At 43.2% G+C, this 19562-nt stretch overlaps 1 protein-coding gene across 2 annotated transcripts; it reads right to left on the bottom strand.

Annotated features, from left to right (window-relative positions):
- Positions 1–134: 134 nt before the first annotated feature.
- On the bottom strand, positions 135–19011 carry notum2 (notum pectinacetylesterase 2). 2 transcript variants are annotated; one of them, XM_063202283.1, is made up of 13 exons: positions 18937–19011; positions 17599–17952; positions 15991–16382; positions 14976–15028; positions 13151–13246; positions 12981–13041; positions 12582–12658; positions 11995–12097; positions 10062–10250; positions 9121–9221; positions 6884–7031; positions 5985–6032; positions 135–2019 (listed from the first exon to the last, which is right to left on the bottom strand). In XM_063202283.1, exons 3-13 carry the CDS (start codon positions 16356–16358, stop codon positions 1716–1718), a joined length of 1548 nt encoding a protein of 515 aa, XP_063058353.1. In that variant the 5' UTR covers positions 16359–16382; positions 17599–17952; positions 18937–19011; the 3' UTR covers positions 135–1715. The 2 variants fall into 2 exon arrangements, with proteins under 2 accessions (XP_063058353.1, XP_063058360.1); XM_063202290.1 differs by lacking the exon at positions 18937–19011 and having other exon boundaries at positions 17563–17610.
- Between the last annotated feature and the right edge of the window lie 551 nt (positions 19012–19562).

Below are 19562 nucleotides of genomic sequence, written 5' to 3'. Positions count from 1 at the left end.
CCAAGGCCTGCTGTGCGTAACAGGAATAACGACGATAACGGCCTCTGGAGGATGTGGACTCTATTTCAACTCGCTTCTTGCCCCAGGAGTAAAACAGGCGCACACAGTTCAAAGCCAAACGTGGATTTGTGCTTAGAAGCCGTTGCTTTATTAGTTATTAACATACATGATAAATATAGCAATAAGAACATAGCCTATATTTTAAATTAATAATACAATATCTGAAGTGCTTGAAACATAAATACCAGTACAAATTTTCCTCAGTGATTTGAGCTTTTTTTAGCATAATTTTCAAAAATCCCCCAAAATCTGAACAAAATATATCATAACAATAATAATATTCATAATAATTTAACTCAAAACATCTTTCAGGATTCTTGATACCTCTGTTGTAGTTTGGTGCCTCAAATTACTGAGTGAGGCATAGTCTCATGTCTGCAAGTAGACATTCAAAAACTCCACTACCTAGCATGCACATTTTTTTTCGAAACAAGAAATTACATATGTGTGCATTACACAGTGTAGGGCTAACGTTTGAACATACAGTATATACTAATATAGGCCTACATGCCTTATACTGGCATGCAATGCCGCATGTTGTCAATCATCATCACACTAAACAAATCTTGGTGATGCATGTACGGTACATGTACAAATGATCTGGTAGCAATGCTGATTAACAACCACAGATGAACATCTGAACTTTGACGAGAGATTACTGTGCTACTTAAAGTACTGCTGTCTATTCTTAGGCCATCCGTTATTACTCTGCCTCTCTGTGTTTATAGAAACACTGCTATTGCTGGCACATGACCACCTAAAATGTGCTGTGCTTGTGTAATACAGAAACAAAGCACACTATGATGGCTCTGTAACCGGGCGAATAGACTGGCCGCGACAAGATTCAAGCGACAGAGAATCGCTTCTGTGCAGCAAGAGTGATGTGAGCGATTGAATCGACTACTAGAGTATGTCCGTTAAAATCAGAATGCAAGCATTCCAACATTCCCATTGACTGTGGCGGCTGTTGCTGAACCGCGTCATAGCTAATTTGCATAATATTGCCAGTAGTTCAACTACAAACTGTCGCTCTCGTTGCGCGACTCGCCTCTAGTCACCCGAATCGTTTTTGTCTCACGACTCAATACAAAGTCAATTACTTCCGTCACTCGCCTTGCTAAGGGTCGCAGCCGGTGTATTTGCGCGGTAAGACAACAAACTGAAAAGAAGGTGTCCTCTGTACTAGTGCCATTGATTTTAAGTGTTTTGTGGACATGGTAACAAACTCCAGGGGGCCTAGCACTCCCGCATAACTCTCAAGATGTTTTTTTGGCAAAAGCCCAACACCTTCCCTTCTGTACGGAGAACACTAGTTGTGTCCAAACAGGTGTGCGAACGAGCACAGACACCCACAAGGGGACCGCACCACCAGTCGGAACACATCACTGAAACACAACTGAATGATGATGATGATGATGATGGTAGTGATGATGAAAAGAGTAAAAGGTTCGAGAAGACCCATCTATAGAGTGCCAGTGTTCTAACCTGTTGACTTATTATCTAAAATAAGTAAAAGGTGATGATGCCCGTGACGGATGGTGATGATGAGAGAACAAAGACAAATGAAAAAAAATGAAACTCGCTGTTATGGCGGGCAATATGACTGCCTGCGTCATCTCCAGCCACCACCTTCTATACTACGCCTATACTACTTTTTAGCCTCCGCTGCCAACGACGCTGGTGGAGGGGCCGTCACGCTTCAGGTCCAGCCCGAGCCTCTGGAGGTCCAGGCCCATGTTGGCCAGCACCTGCAGCAAGGTTAGCTCCTGCTGCGAGGCCTGGTCCACCAGGGCGGGGCAGGTGGGGTTGCACTGGGGCCACTGGCAGCCGTCCATCAGGAAGAAGGGGCAGCCCTTGAGCGCCGCCCTGTTGTTGCGGTTGGCCTCCTGCAGGCTCTTGTCCCAACACTGGAGGGCACGGGAGAGGGACGTGCCCTTCACTTGGAAATCCATCCAGTTACTGCCGGATGAAAAAAAAGTATGGAAAGATGATGTTAAACAAAAGCAATAGGCATGCAGAAGAATGCAAAGGGTTCCTGCGCTCCCTCTGTGCTTGGACCCTAAAAAAACTATGTGTGCAGCAGAAGTCAAGGGGGGCAAAATGAGTCAATTTACTTTCGGTTCCTTTGATGCGGTCATCCCCCTTTAACCCCTTTAAGCTCAAACCGTCAGGATAGAATTCCAAAACACTGTAAACCAATCCCTCCCAGATGTATCTCTGACACCCCCAAAAGCCCTGGCTCGTGTCGTGTGTGACCACACTTCAGGGAGCACTGGCATAACACAAGTACTTCAGGCCCCCCTGCAAGCTACCTAGAATGGGCCCCCGATCGAAAAAAGAGGGCCTAATATGATGTGGAGGGGGCCAGTTTCTTCAAGTCAAGGACCCATGTGGGCCCCCCGCCTAGTATGGACCTGCCTAGTATGGGCCCCCCTGCCTCGCGGGGGCTGCGGGGGTATACTTTACGCCCCTTCTCCAGGGAGGGATTATGACTCCACGGGCCCCAGGGCCAGACCACAGGAAAGGCACCCCCTCCATGAAATCACGAGGTGGCAAGTTTTGGGTGTTTTAGTAAATATGTTATAGAGCCTTTGTTGTCGTTGGGGGGTTCAGGGAAATTTGAAAATACAGTAGTTAAAAGTGCAATCTTAACCCTATACTGCACGGTGTTGCCATATGGCAACATACCATTCTTTTGGCATTTCCTTGTATTTAAATATAAATAATAGACACTGATTGGTTTTCATATTGAAACTCTGGTCTTGTTTTATCCAATTATGTGGTTTGTTGACATCACATGACACCATACACTGCCCCAGGCTTGCTCTTTCCCTCACTGTACATGAGCATGTGTCCTTGACAGATTGCTCTGGCATTGGCCAAGATCTTTCACACTTTTTGCAATATTTACAAAATTTTAAAAAATATAGGGATGATCTGTAGTTAGTCATGATCTGTTTTCACCATTTGTTTTGTTTTCAACTAAAATTATTTCCGTTTTATGTTGAAAAATAGGTGTGTTGCCATACGGCAACATTGTGCGGTAATGGAACAAGACGGTCAATAGGGAAAGTGTATTGATACAAATACCCAATTCTAATTGATTGATTAATTGATTTATTTATTGATTGAATGATTGATAACTGATAATATTTATAATTAGTGTAAATGGCTGTCTGTAAAGAACATGAAAAATGTTATAATAGGTGTACAGAACTGTTTTATGAGCATTCACTCTGAGTACATGCAGAAAAGCGAGCAAGGCTTATGCAGTCTCCCCACACTGCCAGAGGTATACCACAAAAATCCCCAAACCCCAGATTAGAGCATAAAGCTACTGTCATCTTGACCATTTGAAGCCTCCAAAATGTTTTGACTTCATGTGTCTGTTAAAATTAGGCTAATTAGCACACAACGTTTTTGCAAATCTGTCACCCGATCAAAAATTATTGTACAAAGTCAACCATTTTGAAAGTCAGCCATTTTAAAAGCATTATCTCCACATTTCCAACAGCTCATAAACCAATTATATTATTAACACACAAGATTTACTGCAAATCCCAGCACCCATTGAAAAGTTGTGGCATAAACAAAAGGTAGGCAGTCCCAAAAGGTTGCCAACTTCAAAGTCAGCCATCTTGAAAGTCTGCTATCTTGAAAGCACTGACCTCACAATTTTACATGGCTTATTTACTTATTATAGAGTGTTATCACACAAGGTTTAGTGTAAATCCAAGCATCTATTCAAAAGTTATGACAAATAAACTGTCGTTGATGTTGAAAGATGCTTGGCTCGCAAATCGTTCATCTTGAATGTCGGCCATTTGAAAGTGTTGGCTTCCAAAATTAAATCAGTTCATGTAAATATTATATAGACAGTTACCATACACATTTTTGTGCAAATCTATGCACAGATATTGTGTCAACACCAAATATATTCATTGGTGGTTGGTCAACGTAATGCCACTGAAATACTGTTTTTCGAGGATATAATAAACAGTATTCACCTGTTCTCTCAGTGGCAAAAATGTGTTAAATAACTCCCTTGAACTTGTGGGTAAACTTTCAATGTTTTTCTGAGATAAAAACAATTATATTTCTATAAAATAATCCATAATGTTGAATGACACTTGTTTGGTCTTGGAGGGAAAATGTACACTGGATCCTTTCCGTAACTGCACAATGTTGCCATATGGCAACAAACCTAAAAGTACCCCCCCAAAAAACTTTTTTTTGAAAAAAAATTGCAAATATGTCTTAAGAAGTCCATTTTATGTGACAAAAACCACAGTAAGATTTTTTTCCATGATGGGATAATAATGTGTGCAGTATAGGGTTAACATAATATGAGAACATAAATTAAGACCAATATAATAATGAAGTGTTTTTTCCAGGGCCCCCTTTGCCCCCCTGAGCCTGCCCTAATCCGGTTTTGCCTCACTCTCGTGGTTCAACAAACAAACTCCACTCAAACACACCTCAGTCAGGCGGGCCATGGGAAAAGGCCGACCCTCAACCCCATCCGGCACAGAGACAGTGTTGCCAGATGTGTCTGATCAAATCGCGCCCAAAAAGTTCTCAAAAAACGCCAAAATGCGCTAAATTCTGCCCAATTTCAACAAATTACATTGATTTCTATGAGCATAAAATGGCAGGGAAAAAAAACGTCAAATGGCCAATTCTCCCCGTTTTTACCCGCAAACGGCCATCCCAAGTAACCGCCCAATCTGGCAACACTGCATAGAGAGGGGAGGATGAGGGGGGTGACTGATGGGTTTGTGAAAGTGTGAAGTGGCATTTGGTGACATCCAGAATGCAGCTTGATGGACGAGTGTGCCAAAACAGTAGCATGAGCTCACACTAGAGTGATGGCACTAGTACGGGAAGGGGAGGGGATGGGATGGGATGGGAGGTGTGGGGACCTGGGGAGGGGATGGGAGGTGTGGGGAGGGGATGGGAGGTGTGGGGACCTGGGGAGGGGATGGGAGGTGTGGGGAGGGGATGGGAGGTGTGGGCTTGGAGTATAGTAGGGTGGAGGTAGAGCGCACAGGGCCACCAAAGGTGTCAGTCCCTGGCAGCTCACTCCAGAGAGTAAAATAACAGGCATGTGTTTTATTCTGCCTGTGCATTGTATAGAAGTGACTCCGTTAAAGGGACACTCCACCCATTTGCATTAGGCTTTCCATTGCTAGACACCCAGTCATACTTTTGAATGGTCGTGCAACACTCTCTCAATCCCCCTGAGACAGGAGAAATCCGTATTCACCTCTTAACACTTCCTCCTACAATGATATAAAAATCGTCATTTTGCATCACTGTAGGAGGAAGTGTAAGAGAGGTGGATTTCTGTTGAGACTACAAGCTTTTTCCCCACCCTTTCAACTCTGCCCATAGGTGGGTTGAACCTAGTGCGCTAACAGACCAATCACAGATCAGTGTGCCAGTGCTTTTGAAATCACTGGCATTGAGGCTCCAGTAAGTCACTGGCAGAGCTACCTGGGTGTGGCCTGCGGAACTTGAGCATTGCAATGCATTATGGGGATTGTTGTCACAAATCCACAAGCACTAAAAAGTCATTTACTGCCTTTTCTCGGCCAAGAAGGCACCAAATTAGAAATTTATGCTACTATTCTACTACATATATGACCCACTTTCAATACATATTCATGTCTCCACCGGTGGAATGCCCCTTTAATACTTGGAGAGTTCTATTTGAGAATGGATTCTACAACAATTGAAGATTCTAGGGCCAATTGTCCTTTCCTTCCAAATACAGTGGTGTAAATGCAACCAGTACAACCTCATAACTAGCTTCTGCAAATTATCAGTTCAATTATTGTATGCGATCTGTACCTCCTACTGAGTCCCAAATCCAATTGCACCTTAGGCCCCAGTTTAAGTACTACATGTTCACCTGTCCTTACCTTTTGGTGATGAGGGTGTGGGACAGACAGGATGGAGCAAATACAGCCCTGGAAGAAGATTAGAAACATGAACAGTGTCTTAAGCATAGGAGTGTGAAATACGATGAGATCATCAAGGTACACGCAGGAGAGTGAAACACAATGAGATCATCAAGGTACATTACAATGTTGAGTGCATACTCAATCATCAATGAAAAGGAGTTGTTATTGAGAGGGCTTTTGTTTTTCGATTTCAGTGATATCAAACCTGGACTCGAGCTACACAAATAATCCAGTTCTACCAGCTGGTGCTTCTGAATTCACTCTCATCATTATATTAAGGCCACTCAAATCATGTATTCAGAATCTCTTCCTTGTACCTATACTAATTCCAGAAGAGCTGCTATGTCCTTACTAGCTAAAAAGTTGACATTATGAATGGCTGGAAAATTCCCATGGTGCAACTGCGCTGTAACTTCTACAGCCAGTTTGCTCCATCACTAGATGTTCAAGTTGGGCAAAATGGATTCATTAGTTATACAATCCAGTGCCACATATTCTACATAACTTTGTTTACCTGTCCGATTGAGTCAGACTGGTTGACATATCACCTGGTTGAATTGGACAGCTAAAACGAGGTCATTTAGAATACGTGGGCCTAGATTGTAACAAGGGCTCTAAATTAACTTTTTTTCATCACCAGCCAAAATGGCTATATGATGTAAACTTAGCCAAACATACACTCACTAATGGGTCAAAGTGGCAGATAAATTGGTCTTTTCTACCAGCCAAAATGAAATTTCACCAGCATTTGACCAGTTGGCTGGTGTTAATTTACAATAGAGCCTTGATTGTAAACTAATTAATCCATTTTGCCCATCACTGGTATAAGTGCATTGTAATGTAAAACCACCACGTACGTGACATCCCTGAGGGAGTTCTTCACCTCCCGCCCCAGGTTCTGCATGTAGGTCCACTGCTGCTCGGAGAGCGTCTGCCCTCCCATGTAGATGTCCTCCACCCTCAGCTGCTCCTCGTCAAAGAGCCACTGCACCACAAACAGCGGGGCTGCAGGAGGGGAAAGGTTACTTGTTCATTTTTGGTGCCTTTTCGAGCTTTAATTTGTTATTTTATGAGACAGGATAGTGGATAGGGTGTAAATAATAATCGAAATGTATCGATGCATCGATCCCGCGGCCGACGAATCGTATCGTATCGTATCGTGGGGCATTCTTAAAGCGATGGTTCGGAGTAGAATCACCCTAATGCCATTTGAACCGTGACACCCATCCACCTTTACACCCGAAGTGTTTTCTGCCGCAGGCTTACATCAACAGAGTTGCCGTGTTATTCGATGTTTATTCCGGTTAGCTTGACTCAAGCGCATATGGATACTGGGCACCGTCTCCAAACTTTCCCCACAAAAATAACATGTCATGACACCAAACTTCTGCAGTAGCACAAATATGGTCTGTACTCACGAAACGAAGCATTTGGAAGTTTGGAAATAGTCCAGGAGTTTAGTATTATCAACACAAGCTGAATAGCTTCTCTGCTGCTAAAGCTGTGCCAACGTTACTTCCGTCATATGAGACAAGCCCGTAAAAGTCTTCAACAAACTTCCAGACGAGAGTGTTAAAAAAGTTTTCACTGAATTGTGATTAAGGCTTATATTTTCAAGGCAATACTTAAAAGATATTTCAAATCTTACCTACTATCAATTAGACAAGGATTTTCGTTATCAATACTGATGCTGAATTCACTTTTCATTGTGCATATTATGAGCTTCGTTGAGGACTCTTACATGCTTGTCTTAGATGACGGAAGTAACGTTGGCGCAGCTTTAGCAGCAGAGAAGCTATTCGGCTTGTGTTGATAATAATAAACTCCTGGACTATTTCCAAACTTCCAAATGCTTCGTTTCGTGAGTACAGACCATATTTGTGCTACTGCAGAAGTTTGGTGTCATGACATGTTATTTTTGTGGGGAAAGTTTGGAGACGGTGCCCAGTATCCATATGCGCTTGAGTCAAGCTAACCGGAATAAACATCGAATAACACGGCAACTCTGTTGATGTAAGCCTGCGGCAGAAAACACTTCGGGTGTAAAGGTGGATGGGTGTCACGGTTCAAATGGCATTAGGGTGATTCTACTCCGAACCATCGCTTTAAGTATCGAAACTAATCAAATCGCTGGCCCCTGTCCAATGCCCTAACTGGGAGAGAGAGACGGGGAAAGGCTGGCAAAGGACCCGGGCCGGGAATCGAACCCGGGTCGGCCACGTATCAGACGAGTGCCCTACCATTTGGCCACGGCAGGGCTCTTTATTTGTTATTTCATGAGACAGGATAGTGGAGGAGAGACAGGAAGTCAGTTGGGAGAGAGAGACAGGGAAAGGCTGGCAAAGGACCTGGGCCAGGAATCGAACCCGGGTCGGCCACATACGTAGCAGACGAGTGCCCTACCATTAGCGCCACGGTTTGGCCGGGAGGGGTTCCTTTGTTAATTTAACACTGGGTTGTTGACAGGCCTTGACTGCCCAGCTTTGGGCCCCAAGACAAAATCGAGAGCCCACACCCCCGCCCACCTTGCCCCTTCTCAGTATATGCAATGGTAACACTTTATAATAATGTCTGCTTATAAAGCATTAATAACACGTAGTAAATAATTAACAAATGATGAACAAAACATTAACAAATGTTCGTAAATGACTTGGAAATGTTGTGTTAATATTTTATATTCATCAAACATTTACAAATTGTAAATGTACAAAAATAATATGATGAAAGATTTGTAAAATCTTGAACATTATTTGTAGATATTTTATAAAGTATGAATAAAATGTAGTTAATATTAAAAAATATTTGTTAATGTTTAGTTCATCATTAATTAATTATTTACTAAGTCCTTATAAGCATACATTATTTAAAAGTGTTACTAATGTAAAGAGAACCCGTTTCTGCACAACAAACAACAGGGCTGGAGGGGAAAGGTCCCTGTTAGTTCACCTCTCACCAACCTGCCTCCCGCCCACATCCATCGACATCTCCTCAGCATACGTCCATAATAGCAGGGGTCATTTTAAGAAGGCAGGCAGCTCTGATCTGCTATTGTGGTGTGGTGTGGTGTGGTGTGGGAGATTTATTGGGGACTTACAGGTCAAGGAGGAGTATATTTTGTTTCCAAAAAAACACTGCCATTCCTCGCCCCGCTTGTACTGCTGCTTGCACTTCTCTGGGATATTTCCGTTCCACAGCCTAAACATTATACACACGCACACACACACACGCACACACACACAGGGAGGGGAAAGGCCAACCCAGCCCTCATCTCAACATAGGTCCACAACAAAAGGCATTCTGTATTTTTAAAGTATCACCCAGGATACACTACAAAGACTGTTACCGTGACAAACATAGCTTAGTTAACCCAGAGGTCACCGTAAGGCAGGGTATTCCAAGAACACGGTTAAGCGATAAACCTGGCTATGTTCACCTATAGGAAGTGGTAAACCTCAAAAATAGATAGCATAGATGTCATTTAGTTAAGAAAATAAGGACTCCAGACTCCTATATTGGATGATTTACCACGACCTCAAGCTGAACTTAACCTCGTTTACTACTGAACCAGCTTCTCTGAATACTCCGCTGACAGAGGAAGAGGTCATTGGCACTATCCCCTGGTATTACGTTTGTACCATTGATTGAATATACAACCAATGGCTTGTACACAGAAGAAAAGACAAGTGTTGGACCAAGTTGGTCTTTGGATCACAAGAGTTGCAGGTTAGAATCCCACTACTCATCCAAAGCATGTAAACCCCATATTGCCCCAGGGGCTATTGCCAATACTCTTTACCTAAACACAAGCATATGTCGCTTCAAGTGTTAGTTACGTGCAGGGCTCTAAATTAACACCAGCCAACCGGCCAAATGCAGGTGAAATTTGAATTTGACTGGTAGAAAAGACTGACTTACTAGCCACTTTAACTAATTAGTGAATGAGTGTTGACTAGTAAGATTGACATCTACAAGGTAACAGTCAATGTAGGGCCCTGTTTACGTGTAAGTGTAACATAATGTAAAAATTTGTTTTACCTCAGTCCCTTCTTGATGGCGTCCACAGGAGAGCAGGAGACTCCGTCCGAGCACTCTGTGACTTTCTGCTGCCGGCCCTCCAGGAACCAGCCGGAGTCCACCAGGCCTCGCACCTGGGCCTCCACACCCAGCTGCTCCAGCTGACCAGACACCTTCTCAATGTTCAGCAGCACACCTGTTCCCCCAGCACTGGAGGAGGACAAGAGAAGCAGCAACCAGGTGACACACACACATATGCCACACACACATACACACACACACACACACACACACACACACACACACACACACACACACACACACACACATTAAATGGTTTCCGACGGAGTTCACATCTTTTCAATGTTCAGCAGCACACCTGTTCCCCCAGCACTGGAGGATGACAAGAGAAGAAGCAACCAGGTGACACACACACATATGCCACACACACACACACACACACACACACACACACACACACACACACACACACACACACACACACACACACACACACACACACACACACACACACAATTTAATGGTTTCCGACGGAGTTCACATCTTTTCAATGTTCAGCAGCACACCTGTTCCCCCAGCACTGGAGGATGACAAGAGAAGAAGCAACCAGGTGACAATTGTGACTTCACCCACGATAGGACAACGAATTAGCGACAGGAAATGAATGGGGAGAGAGGGATGTCGGGAAGGCACTGCACAGGACCCAGACTGGAATTGAACCCGGGTCGCCGGCGCAGCCGCCAGAGCCACGGCAGGGTCACAATTGTCCTCTCTTGCATCAGTCCATGGTCAACAGATCTACTGTATGGTAAGTACTGTAAGTTCTTATCTAAGTATAAAAGTACTGAAAGTCAAGCACAAACACAAACTAAATGCTTTCCGACTGAGTTGGTAACTTCTCAATTCTTAGCTCCCCGATGCAAGCCACAAACGTAACCAGGTAAGAATGGCTCCACCTTTGCACTACGGCAGTCCATAGAATAACTTAATTCACTGCAACCACCTGCTGTAAATCCAGGTTGAAGTAGTCTAGCTTCACTTTGTTGGGGCGCTGCCCTTAATTGCCCCCTGGGGATTAGTAAAGTCACTCTTACTCTTACTCTTACATCCCTTCATGGCATCTCTATGGAGTAGGGCAAATTTCCAACAAGTGCCTGTGTATCGGCACAGATCATGTCAGCCAAACTTGACTTCTTGTTTGACTGACTTCTTGACTTCTTGCCTTCTCAAGGCCTGGGAAGACATCTACCATACCACCACAAAGGCGGATGGGGTTAAAATAGTTCACCTGCCCCAAACAGCAGTTCATAAAGTCACTTCCCATGTTGTTGACCCCGTTTTAACCGACCGACTGAAAAGAATAACTCGGAGCCGTTATTACTGGAAGCTTCTGCTGAGGAGGAGCTTAACCACGTGTTCTTAATATGTAGAGGCACGTAGAGGCCTGGGGCCACCACCATTGGCCTGCTCCTATAGACGTTTCGTCACTGTCTATGTCAAATGCATCTTCCAGTCAACATTTTATGGAGGACAACAGGATGTGCTCAGAATAGACAGTGTCAGTGTTGTGTTATGTATGAGGCTACAAACAAGGGCCGTGTAGGGGGGGGTTGGTGAATGGGTGAAGTTTTGTTGGGAGTTGGGTGGAGGCGGAGGGGTTAATGTGGGTGTTTTCTGGGGGTAAGGTTGCTGTCAAGTGTGATTTAATGTCTCTGTGAGGAGGAGGAGGAGGAGGAGGAGGAGGCACATTCGCTCACTGCTGCATCTTGTGCTAAAGCTAAAGTGTGGCAAAAGGTGTGCTAAATGTGTGCCAGTTGTGTCCCGACACATCAGGTCTCTCGGCTATTAGTGTCTGTTGTCTATTACAGAGCTGTCAAGGCTCTGATAAGTGAGTGAGCAAGCGAAAAGGAGAGCAAGTGACGTGAGAGTTTACCTTGTTCCGGCCAGCATCACCACTTTGGCCTGCTTTATTCCTTTGCTTGTGAGGTCTTTGATCACCTCCCGGATAACCAGGGAGCCCATGAAGGTGTAATCCACTGAAAGAGGACGGAAGATGTTAAATTACGTCAACTCTCACAATTTTACAGTTCCTTTTTACGTTACATTACACTTAGCTGACACTTTTATCAAAAGCGACTTACAGATATTACATTGGTTACAATCCCTGGGGTAGTGTGGGGTTAGGTGCCTTTCTCAAAGGCACTTAAAGAAGAAAAATCCGCATATGAGCTATGTCTCATTATTTATTTATAGATGTGACCACCATGTCCACAGGTAAACGTTTCGGGTCTCAAGCCTTCATCAGTACGCACTGTTCTTGTTGTATATGTTGCCTTTCATATCCTACCAGCATATAATCAACTTCCAACGAGACAAGGTACACCTACACACTACTCATCCTTACTAAACATACAAGCTATAGGTAACCTACTGTTGAAATTGCATTATTTTATCTCAGCTTGGCTAAACATGGCACTACTGCAGCACACCCTCTTCTTCTCTGTAGGCCTGAGCGCTTACCTGTGTCCTTCCCCTTCTCTCTAGGCTTTGTTGTTTTCGTACCAATCCACACATCACTGGTACAGTAAGGGATGTACCTAAGTGGTGCACACACAAAGAAATACAATCACTAACAGAAACTAGCAATTTCTTCCTAACAGCTACAGTCTCACTGATGGCAGAACAGAACATTGGACTATCTTAATGGATTTTTTCTACTTGGATCACATTTTTAAATGTTTTGTCTTTTTCTTTTATCTATTTATCGACTCTTGGCCTGCACAAGAGTTCCTATATGTGCCTCGACGACTAATTAATGCACAAATGTCAAATAAAAAACTTTGACTTTAACTTTTACTCAAGGGGAAGAATGCAAAGAATACCATACTCAGAGAAAGAATACAAAAGCCTACTACTCACACAATATTGGCATTGTACCAATGGGGGTTTTCTTCGGACTGCGGGGAGAGAATTCCACTTCCTGTGAAATAATAGAACACATCCGCTCTAAACTGGGCATGTAAATTGGGTGGCATTTGTCTTGTGTGTGTGGGGTGGATGGGTGGGCTCCTGTCGGCACATGCTTTTACCTTTACGTGTCTGTGGCCAGTCGGTTGAGCTCATGAGACGCTGGGTATTTTTATATCTGGCATCGCAGGTCTCTTTGTTGTAGCAGCACCAACCCCCTAAAAATAAAAAGGCCAGTAAGATTAGCCATTATGTATTATTCCGGACCCTCACCCACATGCTTGTGGTGGGCTGGGAGGTGGGTGGTGGGGTCTTTTAGTGGCAGAGGCGTTCAGTGAATGGGTTTCCTTAATCGGGGGGAATCCACTTGCTGTTCCACCTGCTGTGGCTTGCTGCTGCATGCATCCCCATCTGTCTCACCTTAACTTGGCCTGCCTGCCTGCCTGCGGGGAGACTAACTAGGTGTCTTTTTTAACGCCGGAAACACGAGCCGCGAATGCATATACATCCACAGCTGCGCCAGCCCTCCCGGTGCTGCTAAGTGGCTCCTGTACCGCTTTAGGAGCGTAGTTCCGAGGCGAGCAGCATTCTAAACACAGTGACTGGAGGTGAACCCAGGAAGGTGGAAGGAAACAAGGGGATGAGATGAGAGGAGGTGGTCTTGGTCACTCAAATTCATGGTGCAGTGAGGGACAATAAGGTAACAATGCATTGTAACCAGTATCTGCACCTTTAGTCTAGTATTACATCACATGACATGACATTTATTTAGCAGGTACTTTTATCCAAATAGACTTATAAAGAGAACATGATCAGCAATGTACAATGTGTGGGGAAGACCAGAGACGTATATATCTCTGGGGAAGACTATAGAGTACATAAGCATAAGTAACAAGGGTAGTGCAGGCTTACAGGTGTACAACATAAGTTTAAAAAAAAAGAAAAAAGAAACAGTCCTTCCAGCACAGGTAACTTAATTGAGTAACCAGTAGACCTGTGTACTGGTCATACGATCAGCTGACTCTGCGCTGGTTGGATCAAGTTTCTACTTCATTAGGTACAATGGAGTAAATGGTGTAACAGCTATGTAATATCATGTGCTAGTCTTGTACGTACACCATGATTTTTTTTTAAACCTTTGACACCTCTGAGTGCAGGTGAGTAGAGTTAATTAATTCTACCGTAGGGAAACTGTCTTCGAAGAGAAGAGCCTTCACAAGCTTTTTTTAAGGTTTTAAAAGCGGATAGCCTGTATGTTACAGTGTTTTGCATAGTGTGTGAAAGCGGTTGAAAGTTCAAAAGTCTCACACAAGAAATAAGGCTGGGTGGCGCACAAAGATTCATGCTTCTGAAAACTTTGGAAATATATCTGAGGAGACTATTAATTTACTACAGCAAAACATGAGTAAATCTCACATCTTTTATTGGGGAATCAAGGCATATGGTGCTGAGAAGGAGTAAGAATCCATAGTAATGGCCAAAGTGTCAAGAGGACATGCTCAAAGTAATTGATAACAAACAAACCCACTTTAATGTTGAAGCATGTATCAATTGTACAATTTACTTGCTATTTAAAAGGCAGATATGTTTCAGCTTAGAGTAACCTACTTTTGGTCCTTGGGCCTCACAGTAGTTCACAAATAGTAGAATATACAATGTATGTTCCACTTCAATCTAAAGGCTAATTTATGGAAAATAAAACCAAATTATCCTTAAGGACCCACATCACTAATGTTCACTGTGTGTTTGCATTCATGTATAGCACTATGCATATTTTATGAATGGTCTGGAAGCAAAGGGGTACAAGCAAGCGTCATCCTCAGAAAATGTCAGGACAGTCTTTGAATTCTAAGCCACTGACCACTGGTCAGAATAACACCGACCGTAGCATTCTAAGCACGCTGACTTCCACAGATAAAATTAACCGTTCGGGTTTTAAATACTCACCCTCCAAAAATATCAACCATCTCTTGCTGCCTTTGAACTCCTTTAGGTAAAACCTGTGGACGACCAATAAATATAGATTGAGTTATGAATGGACGACACAGGGCACGCCGTCGCACATCCATATGAGGGCATTTACAGACGTGCTCCACCGAAAAGTATTAGCATTGCACAACCTCATGCATGTTTGCCTTACACAGCACACAGACTTAAGGAAGTTGTTCACATGGACAACAGACAAAATGAAAACAATAAATAAACGGAAAACAACAAAGGCTGCAAATATTGCATTGATGTGTAAAAAGCATGGAAAAGTGTTGTTTGGCATGTTTCATTGTATTATTTAAAAATAAAATTTGCCGTTTGGAAAAAGCGCAAAGCACTTTAGCGAAGTACAATAATGTACTATGAAGTACCTTAATATGAGCATCATGAAAACGAAATGCTTTATATTGAGCTCGAGTTAAAATGGGCCTGATCGAACCGATCAAATGCTTGATTTGATCGCTTGATTTATGATTTGTACGTTATGAGACATTAACTAAGCTACGTTAGCTAACTAAGCAAAGGTTAACTAACGAAGCAAAATGCAAAGAATTTTATTTACAGTAATGTGGCCTACCTAATGTAGTACAAATTGTAAATAGCTACATACCGTATTCAATAAATATCCAAAATGCAAAACAATACACGTATGTAACATTACAAACACATAATAAAATGCACTTTGACAGATCTGTAATTTGCCAATGTGCAAAATGCCCCTTTCAATCCCTCCCAATTTATTCAATCTCTTATACAGGTATCATCGTTATGCAGTTAACCATCATTATCATTTTATAATGGTGTCACATAATCGATTAAAGTTTATTACACATTAAGTTTATTATAGATTATACGTTTATGCTAAATATATGTGCATTGATTTATCAGCAGCACCATTCAATAGATAAGTAACGTGACAATTAAAAGCATGAACGTGAGACAAACATGAAGTTCTGAGAAGATGTCCTCTCACCCTGCGGCAGTGCCGTCGTTGCAGGTGACCTGCGCGTTCTTCAGGAAGTGCAGTTTCATCTCATCTGTGGTGGCTGCAGCGGAGGCGGTTCCGGTTCCAGTTCCAGCTCTGACCCCGGTGGCGGCCTGCTGTGCGTTCCCCCCTGACCGACCTCCTGAACTCGGGCTGGAGCTGGAGTCTCGACCCCCCTCTACTGATGAAGGCTCATCCTGAGCTGCTGCTGCTGCTGCGGCAGCTTCACCTGTTTGACTTCCAGCTTTCTTGGACGCCTTTCCACTTGGCCTGGCGTTGGCATTGGCATTGTTTTTGTTCTGGCAGGAGATCTCTCCCAGCAGAAGAAGTAGAAGGACAGGGTACAGTATCTTCATAGCAGCTGTAACAGCAGGACCTCCCTGAAGATCACAAAACCATGTCTGTTGTTTGTATAATTGTGATGCCACAATACTAAAGCCATTATACAGCAGTGAAATTAAATCTACTATACTGCCCTACAAAGGCAAAAGACCTTAACATCAATTTTGGTCAAAAATGAGTTAATGTCATTTTTGGGGTATTTCAGACCATCTTTATCATGTGAATAAATATAGTGAGCCAATTTGATTGTTTTTAATGTCAAAATAAAGAAAATAGGAAGTTAAGGTATTTTGCCTTGGTACAGCTCCTTATTTTTCGCCCATGATTCAAAGGCAGAGAACCTTAACTTCCAACTGCCATTTCATAAATATAGCTTTTTATTCAATTTTTATTATATTTTCTGAAATTTCAAAGTATGTTGTGTATTTATTCATGATATATTAGTCTTTCTACACAGTAATTTGTCTGCCAGACTGTTTATCTGAACAATTTTGAGATATAATGAATTGTAATGTAATTCAATGCAATGTAAACACATTCCCGCCATATCCTAATCCCACTAAATAGGACATCTCAATGTCATATATGTAATTTAAAACAGACATTATGACCAGACCTTGCTTATAGTTTCTTATAAAATGTATAGTTAAAGTTAAAATGAAAAAAATTGAAAACAAATATGGCAGTTACTGTCTTTTGGCTCAGCATGACTCCTCACTGTTGGCCCATGATACAAAGGCAGAATACCTTAACTGCCAAATAACTGTCAAAAGTCAAATTTGAACTAAATATTTTTTGCTATACATATATATCTCCTTTATAGTAACCAACTGTCAAATTTTAGGAGCTCTAACTATTATACTTTTATCTGGACAGAGGATAACAAAACAGAAACTTTGAAGTCACTTTTCTCAGTTTCACACTCTGGTGAGTTAAGGTTCTTTGCCTTTGTAGGGCAGTATAGCACGAGAGATTATGTGTTTACATAATATATTGTAATGTTAAATCGTTAAAATCTGACAGGATATTTGATTGCAATTGTTGGAAATCTTAGAGGACCATAAGTTATTTGCTAAACAACCTCCTATCAGAACCAATATTAAAACGCGCTTGTTGAGCCAAGATCCAAAGAATTGATTAAAAAAAAAATCACATCACATTTAAATGGAAATTTCATATCTACGAATTCCAACAAAAGAATTCAAACACAGTCCATACCGTAAGTTAACTCCACAGCCCTTAACGTCCACAAACCTTCTGGTTGCAGATGTGATGGATGCAGCCCTAGGTCATCAACGGCTGTGCACCTGTTGCAGTTCCTGTAGAGGCTGCTGCTGCTGCTGGTGGTGGTGCTGCTGTGTGGTGGACGAGTGGTGGTAGTAGTGTGGCAGTAGAGGTGCGGAGAGGCTGAGAGTCCGTGGAGGTGCACTGCAGAGTCAAGGCTGAGGTGAAGAGCGGAGGAGGCTGCTTGTCTTTATAGGGTCACCATATGGATAGCGTTTCCCAGCATCACCCTTTGAGACGGTGCCAGGTCTTGCTGGCCTGAAACGGATGACACACTCTGGGGCGGTGGGTTGGGTTGGGTCGGACGCCAGATCGGATGGATGCCTTTGAAAAAAAAAAAAAAAAAAAAGATAACACCCGTTTGTGTCCAACCATATTTCAAAGGGCTCTGTCTCTCTGTTTCTCCCTCTCTCTGTTTCTCCCTCTCTCTCTCTCTCTCTCTCTCTCTCTCTCTCTCTCTCTCTCTCTCTCTCTCTCTCTCTCTCTCTCTCTCTCCCCCTGCCCAGCCACCCACCCAATCCAGGCCAACAAGCCAGCCTCCGTCCCTCCTCCCTGGGTCTGGCCGAGGCTTTGATTTAAACACCTACATGGTTGGAATACCTACATAGCTTTTGAGCTGCATGGTATGTTGCTTTGGGGCCACTGGAGTACACAGCTCCCGCTCCAACACATCCTAACAATACGCAGCCCCACACGCTGGACTCCTAACCATATGCAAGCCCCAGGCCGAACTGTAGACTTATGCATCGCTTGCTTCTGAATCCCTGGTGAAAATTAATGGATCCAATTGCTGCGATAGCGCTGCGTTTTAATTTTGAATAGTTTGATTTTTACATAGCCATCACAGCATCCATTACTTATAAAACCCTGTTGTCACCGACTGAATCAGCAGGGGACATTTACATTTGTTTGCATTATCCTAAAAAGAGAACAGTCATATGTACATACCTGTCAGTACATTATACATATCAAATACAAGTTTAGCTGTTACACGTGAACATATGGTTTTGCTCAAAAGCTTTTTTAAACGGAAAAAATGGTTAAACCAATAACCCGTTTTAAATAATAATGATAAATAATAAAATATGAGTAAAACAATAGTAATGACAAAACGACAATGGTCTCCTCCTGTAGCACACAACAAGAACGTAAACTCATAAATTACAAGTCAATAATAATTTGCATCAACCAAAAATCCAATTTATCATTAATTACAGTCCAACATGGTACGCTACAGAGATTTCAGATGCACAGCAATTAGCCACATCCATGCATGCATGCATATCTTAACACATTGTTGTTGGTTACCTTCTATGCTGTTGCTCCCCAAAGGATTGAAAGCCTGAGGTGGGGTCCAGGAGTTTGACAGCAGCGGTGAGGACGCAGGAGAAGCAGGGTATTTGAAACTGATCCGGGGATGACTTTGGGGTGACGTGGTGATCAGTTGGAAGAGAGATCACGAGTCAGCCGAGTCTGCCCCCCCCCTGGAAATTCTCTCATCAATGAAATGTACACCGACGCGACGTGTCAATCAGGACCATTAATGAGCCACCCCCTGCTGCAGAGTGGCCGGGGGGGGGGACTGCCGGCCGGGGGGGTGGGGGGTGGAGTGGAGGCGGTGGATGGTAGTGACATAGTGGTGCTATAGAGGATTCTGGGAGAGCTGGGACCAAAGCTCAGCTGAGTAAAGGAAAGCAAAGCGAAGCAAACCAGGTCAGCCATACCTGAATACCTGAACTAACGCTCTCTCTCTCTCTCGCTCTCTGTCTGTCTGTCTTCCTCTCTCATTCTCTCTGTCTGTCTCTCTCTCTCTCTCTCTCTCTCATTCTCTGTCTCTCTCTCCCTCTCTCTTTCTCTGCCACCACCACCACCGAGTGAAGCCGTATCTCAACTGAAGCCCTGTGGCCACGAGAATGGTTTGGGAATGGGAGTGT

The sequence above is a fragment of the Engraulis encrasicolus genome, chromosome 1 (genome assembly GCF_034702125.1).
Source record: "Engraulis encrasicolus isolate BLACKSEA-1 chromosome 1, IST_EnEncr_1.0, whole genome shotgun sequence".
Lineage (NCBI taxonomy): Eukaryota > Metazoa > Chordata > Actinopteri > Clupeiformes > Engraulidae > Engraulis > Engraulis encrasicolus.
This window is presented reverse-complemented; position numbering and strand designations above follow the sequence as displayed.

Excerpts from the sequence above, each read along its gene's own strand:
- notum2 (XM_063202283.1), bottom strand. The coding sequence starts at position 16,358 with ATGAAGATACTGTACCCTGTCCTTCTACTTCTTCTGCTGGGAGAGATC. Across the intron at positions 9,222-10,061 it reads GCCATCAAGAAGGGACTGAG|GCTGTGGAACGGAAATATCC; the intron begins GTAAAACAAATT and ends TATAATGTTTAG. Across the intron at positions 7,032-9,120 it reads AATATACTCCTCCTTGACCT|CCCCGCTGTTTGTGGTGCAG; the intron begins GTAAGTCCCCAA and ends CCCCTCCTGCAG.